Raw genomic sequence first — 5,676 nt, forward strand, 5'->3', positions numbered from 1 at the left:
AACAACAAAATTTTCCTTTACAAAACAGATAAAACCTTTAGTTTGAAAATTTTCGACAAATATTTACATTAGTTATTAGTTTTTTTGTAACAAAGAATGAATAGAAACGAATAAAACTGCGTACCTGAATTTGCTTAAAATAAAAAAAGTAGGGAGCAAAAAAGGGGAGGGAAGAGAAAAAAAATTATTTATTTATTTACTTACCGTTTTTTTTTTTTTTTGCAGGAGGATCTAGGAGCTGAAAAGCAAAAATGGACGTGTCAAACGGAAACTTTGCTTATGTCGAAAAAAACATCAAATCCCATAGAAGCAGAAGAACCTCCCGTTCAATCCGAACCTGTGGATTTGAGTCGTCGATCGGATCAAACATCATATCATCAACATTTATTTTCCATACGAGCTGAAAATAATAATAAAAATAATAATATTAATATTAATAATAATAATAATTCAATTAATAACAATAATAATAATAACAACAACGGTAATAATAAATATTTATCGTCGTCGCGTGACGTCGACGGTGACGTCGATGATGACGTCGATGGCGGCGACGGCGAAGAAAAGGATGTTGTAGTGAAACGTAACGATGTAAATAATTGTACTGTCGTTGTAGTGAAAGATCAAAACGATGTGTTATTAAAAAATTATTGGAAAACGGATCATCATTCTAATAGTCACGTGGATTTATTAAGAGTGTCGTCACAGGAACAAAAAAGTCCGACGACGAAAAATCCCGTTTTTAAAAGTCCATGGCAAAGTACCATACAATCGAGTTTAATACATAATAGGAAAACAATAACGGAGGGATCCCCAAAAATAAAAATAAAAAAATATGATGTCGATGACGATGGTGGCGATGGCGATGGCGGCGATGATGATGATGATGATGATGATGGTAATAAATATAGTAAAAATTCACCATTAGTTCTTCAGGTACCAAAATACAATCCTCAACTTCTCGGATTACAAAATTTAGGTCAAATCGGAATGGATACGAGTAGTAAGAATATTATTATTATTAATATTTTTTTTTACAAAACGGGAATAAAAAACATAATAATGATAATATTAAATTTTTTTTTGTTATTTAAAATTTAAAAGTTTTGTTTAATTAAGGTGCGCCCACGGTAGAGAGAGAGAGAGAGAAAAAAAATTTTTTTTTTTCGCTATGAAATATTATTATTATTATTATTGTTGATGTTTTAAAAATGAATGCCATTGACCCCCCTTTCGTTTTAAGTTTTTTTTTTTTTTTCTTTTTATTCGAAACAAAATAATGTCCGTGCTTTGAGTTTTTTTTTTTTTTGTTTTGTTTGCCTGATTTATTAAAAATTTTAATTTTTTTTTTTTTTTTTTCGAATTCCCTGCCTAAAAAAAAAAAAAAAAAATTTTCTACGAATTGTTTGTTTTGCTTTTTTTACACGATCCGACCGATTCTTCTTTCCAATAAATCCGCTTATACTGGAAAATCGTGAGCTCATCTTAACATTTATTTGGTCACGTGACAAAACAAACACACACACACCCAACTCGAATCCTGAAACTACGAAAAAAAAAAACTCAATGGCAATGATAATAATAGTTACAGACCCAATATTGTGACACCTTCCACGTTTTAAAACATACATAATAATAATAATAATAATATGATTTAATGTGATGGGAGTTTGTTATATGAAACATCATTATTTGATTTTCTCCCAAAGCGAAAAAAAAAAAAAAAAAATTTACACGGAGGTACTAAAAGTACTAAAACTACAACGAATGGGGGGGGTGGTCGTTTTTGAATTGGGGGGGTCTTTACTAACGAATCCGGGTATTGGGAAATTCGTTTCCGGGGGTATTATAAGAAAAAAAAAATTTTTTTTTGTGGGTGTTCGGGGTTGATGTTGGGAAAATTTAAATGGGAAAAAAAAAAAAAAATTCCATCGGGTTCCCTCGTAATCATTAGTGCCAAGGTCAGGAATATCCATCCAAGGTAATCACATAATCTTCGGACGGGATTTAAAAAAAAAAAAAAAAACAACTCTTCCCATGTTTTCCGGTGATCTTTGACATTTCACGCTCAAATTTTATTTTTCCTTCATCTTACCCAAAAAAAAAAAAAAAAAAAAAAGTTTATTTCTTACTTTGTACGTCAATACACATAACAATACGAAATCCTAAAAAAAGTGCACGAATGCATAATTTTTAGCCTAATAATAATAACAATTCTCTTATGTTTTTTAACGTCCGCCATTTTTTTTTTCCTCATCTTATACACACCTGATTATCGATAAAATGGAGGTTGAAAATTTTTCATTAAAAAAATTATTACACTACCTTGATAATTAAAAGTTTAACCGAAGCGCAAAAAAAAATTTGCTTCACACGCACACGCACACACACACAGACGAGTGGAATCAATTCTCAATTAATTTTAATAATGATAATAATGACGCATTCGTAAATAAAAAAAATGTTTTGATTTTGTTGTCTGCCTGTTTGCGTTTAATTAAAAATTTTTTTTTTTAGATTCTTCATCGTCGTCGTCTCCAGAAACACTCGAAAGTAGGAATAAATCTCCAACGGTTTTATTATCATTACAAAGAATAAAAGACGTGTCAATGTAAGTTAAAAATGAATTTTTTCTTTCCAAAAAGCAAACAACAAACAAACAAACAAACAAACACGATTGCAACTCGATTATTTTCAGGGCTTTTCATAAGAGAACAAATCTTAACATAACGACACCGAGTCCAGCTGGAATTGATAATAATGATAGTTTAAGACGTAGAAAAATACACCGTTGCGACGTTGTCGGATGTAATAAAGTGTATACCAAAAGTTCCCACCTAAAAGCTCATAAAAGAACTCACACAGGTAAGTATGAACAATCGAATATGCGCAAAGTTCATTGGAAAGTTCGTATTAACTTGATGGGGGGGGGGTTTTACAATTTCAGGTGAAAAACCATATCAATGCACTTGGGCTGGATGCACATGGAAATTTGCACGTTCCGATGAACTGACCCGACATTATAGAAAACACACGGGTCAAAAACCATTCAAATGTCATTTGTGCGCGAGATCATTTTCTAGGTCGGATCATTTATCGCTTCATATGAAAAGACACTAACTAATATATATCAACCGTTTCAAATTAATCAAGGTTAATTATAATATGTCGCAATCGAATATTTCATTTTAAATAAGTTTTTTCTTAAAAAAATGATAATAATAATAATAATGATGATGATGATGGGAATGGGAATGGGAATGGGAATCTGAACGACAGACAACCCTTCGGAAAACAAAACAAAAACATTTAATGCGTTTTAAATTCCGAGTTTAAATCTCTCAATTTTTTTTTTTTTGGTTGTTATGAAAGAAGACCCCCACCCTCTCCCTCTCCCACCACGTCACAGATCACCGTACTTAATGATAATTTAAAAAAAAAAATTAAAATTTTAATAACTCACCGGATAAAATAAATTGTAGAAATTCATTTCTTGTTAAATGTCTTGTCTTAAATTGAATTCCTGTAAGCAAAAAAAAAAAAAAAAAAAAACAATTTAAATTAAAAAAACATTTTAATTAATTAATTAATTATTGTTAAATTTCAATTGTAATTAAATATTAATAATTTATGTATATAATTTAATGAATTGTTTTTTTTTTTATTTTTATGAATGCATATACTTAAAACGAAATTGGGTGTATTATTATTATTATTATTATTAGTATTATTATTATTATTATTATGTATCGCAATGATATAAAATAAATAAATAAATTGTTATGTTATTTAAATGAGTTTATGAATTCAATTTCAATTTATTTATTCAATTTATTTCAATTTTTTTTTTTAAAATGAAAATAATACCTTAAACGGTGTTTTGTAACTTTTTCATAAATTTGCTATTATCAAAATGGTTGCCACCACACAAAAGTTATGCAAATTATTTAGAAAATTAATTGAATTTTATATATAATAAATAATAGTTATGTAAATAAATAAAGTAATAAATAATAATAATAATAAACTGATGGAATTGTAATTAATACATTGATCGGTAATAAATATTTTAATTTTAATCATAAACTTTATACTTTGTTATGAAAGTAAAAATTTATACTCTTAGTTATTATTATCATTATTAATTTTCACACGATTACAATTTTTGTAGTTTATTGTCATCATATAACATTCATTTTGATTTTTTTTTTTAAATGTGGGGCGTTTCGCACGACTTAAATCTCATAAATTATTATTATTATCATCATCACCTTTCTGACGTAGTTTCGTGTCCGGAGATTTTTATTTTTATCCATTTTTGGATTTGTATATACCTGAATATATAAAAATATTGAATGACAAAACACCCTGGAACCCTTAGAGAAACCCTTATTATTATTATTATTATTATTATTATTATTACATTAAATTTACACTCGTGAAAAAAGAGAGGTTTTAAAAGAGAGAGAGAGAGAGAGAGACCAGGTGCATCAGGTGCAGATTTTAAAAGGGGGGGGATTTAAAAAAAAAAGATGCACGTGTAAATACAAAATATTTTGTGTGTGTGTGTTATTATTATTATTATTTAAATTAATTAATTTATTTATTTATTATTATTATTATTTTTTAAATTATACCTGAAAAAGAAAACATGAGATAAATTTTTATTTAAGCAAGTAAAAAAAAAGAAATTTTTAATTTATATTTTTACTCATGGCAGCTACTACTCTTACTACTAGTTCTACTTTTGACCTTTAACCTTTATTTTTGTTTTAATTAACCCCGAATAAAAATTTACATTATTCCGTATATTATTATTATTATTTCGTATTAAAAACGTTTTGTAAAAAAGAAGTTTATAGAAAACGTGCGATTAGAAAATCTTTTCGACTCATCTTAACATGAAAAAAAAAAGTTATTACAAATGAAAATTAATTGTACTTTAGACAATCCTTCATATTGTAAATTTACAAATAATAATAATAATGATGATGATGATGTTTACGGTGGAAAAAAACTCAAAGTTCTTCTGCTTTGTAATTACGAGATCGCATCGAAATGATAATTTAAATTTGCAAATTATTTTACGTTATGTTTTCTACTTTTAAAAAAACCCAAAAACATTTCATTTTATTAAATTTTTAAATATTTACTTGGAGGGGGAGGGAAACGTCGCCATTATTGATTCACACCCCCACCCCTCGGTCCTACTCCGAATAATTTTTTTAAAAGAAAATTTTTTCACATAGGAAAAAACGAGGCTTTATGTTAGATATGCAGCTAAAAATTATAAAATATATTTTTTTGTTAAAAATGGAATTATTATTATTATTATCATTATTATTACTAAGGTTCCCCCTTTGTTAATATTCATAACAAATAAAAAAAAGGAAAAAGAAGTCGAAGAGCTCACCGATCAAGGTATACAAGAAAAAGGCTGGAATAGAAAAAACACCTGGAACGACAGGTAAGTGTCTACACCTGCTCTCACTATCAATATTTATTCTTATTTAAATTTATAAAATCATTATTAGAATTAATTAATTAATTAATAATGATAATAATAATAATAGTAATAATGATAATAATAATAAAACGTTAAATCCTCTCGACGAAATTATAAAAATTTTTTTTTTCAACTTAAAAATAATTTTTTTTCAAATAGCCATTTGATAA

The 5,676-nt window shown here is 27.3% G+C and overlaps 2 protein-coding genes across 2 annotated transcripts; both read left to right on the top strand.

Annotated features, from left to right (window-relative positions):
• Positions 1–279: 279 nt before the first annotated feature.
• Phum_PHUM235990 (uncharacterized protein) lies at positions 280–1,004 on the top strand (the record flags this gene model as incomplete). Its single annotated transcript, XM_002426044.1, has 3 exons — positions 280–352; positions 617–775; positions 937–1,004. 3 exons carry the CDS (start codon positions 280–282, stop codon positions 1,002–1,004), a joined length of 300 nt encoding a protein of 99 aa, XP_002426089.1.
• Positions 1,005–2,437: 1,433 nt separating this feature from the next.
• Phum_PHUM236000 (uncharacterized protein) lies at positions 2,438–3,120 on the top strand (the record flags this gene model as incomplete). The annotated part of the gene is made up of 3 exons (XM_002426045.1): positions 2,438–2,448; positions 2,699–2,865; positions 2,948–3,120. 3 exons carry the CDS (start codon positions 2,438–2,440, stop codon positions 3,118–3,120), a joined length of 351 nt encoding a protein of 116 aa, XP_002426090.1.
• Positions 3,121–5,676: the final 2,556 nt, after the last annotated feature.

Source organism: Pediculus humanus, genomic scaffold (assembly GCF_000006295.1).
Source record: "Pediculus humanus corporis 1103172107606 genomic scaffold, whole genome shotgun sequence".
Classification (NCBI taxonomy): domain Eukaryota; kingdom Metazoa; phylum Arthropoda; class Insecta; order Psocodea; family Pediculidae; genus Pediculus; species Pediculus humanus.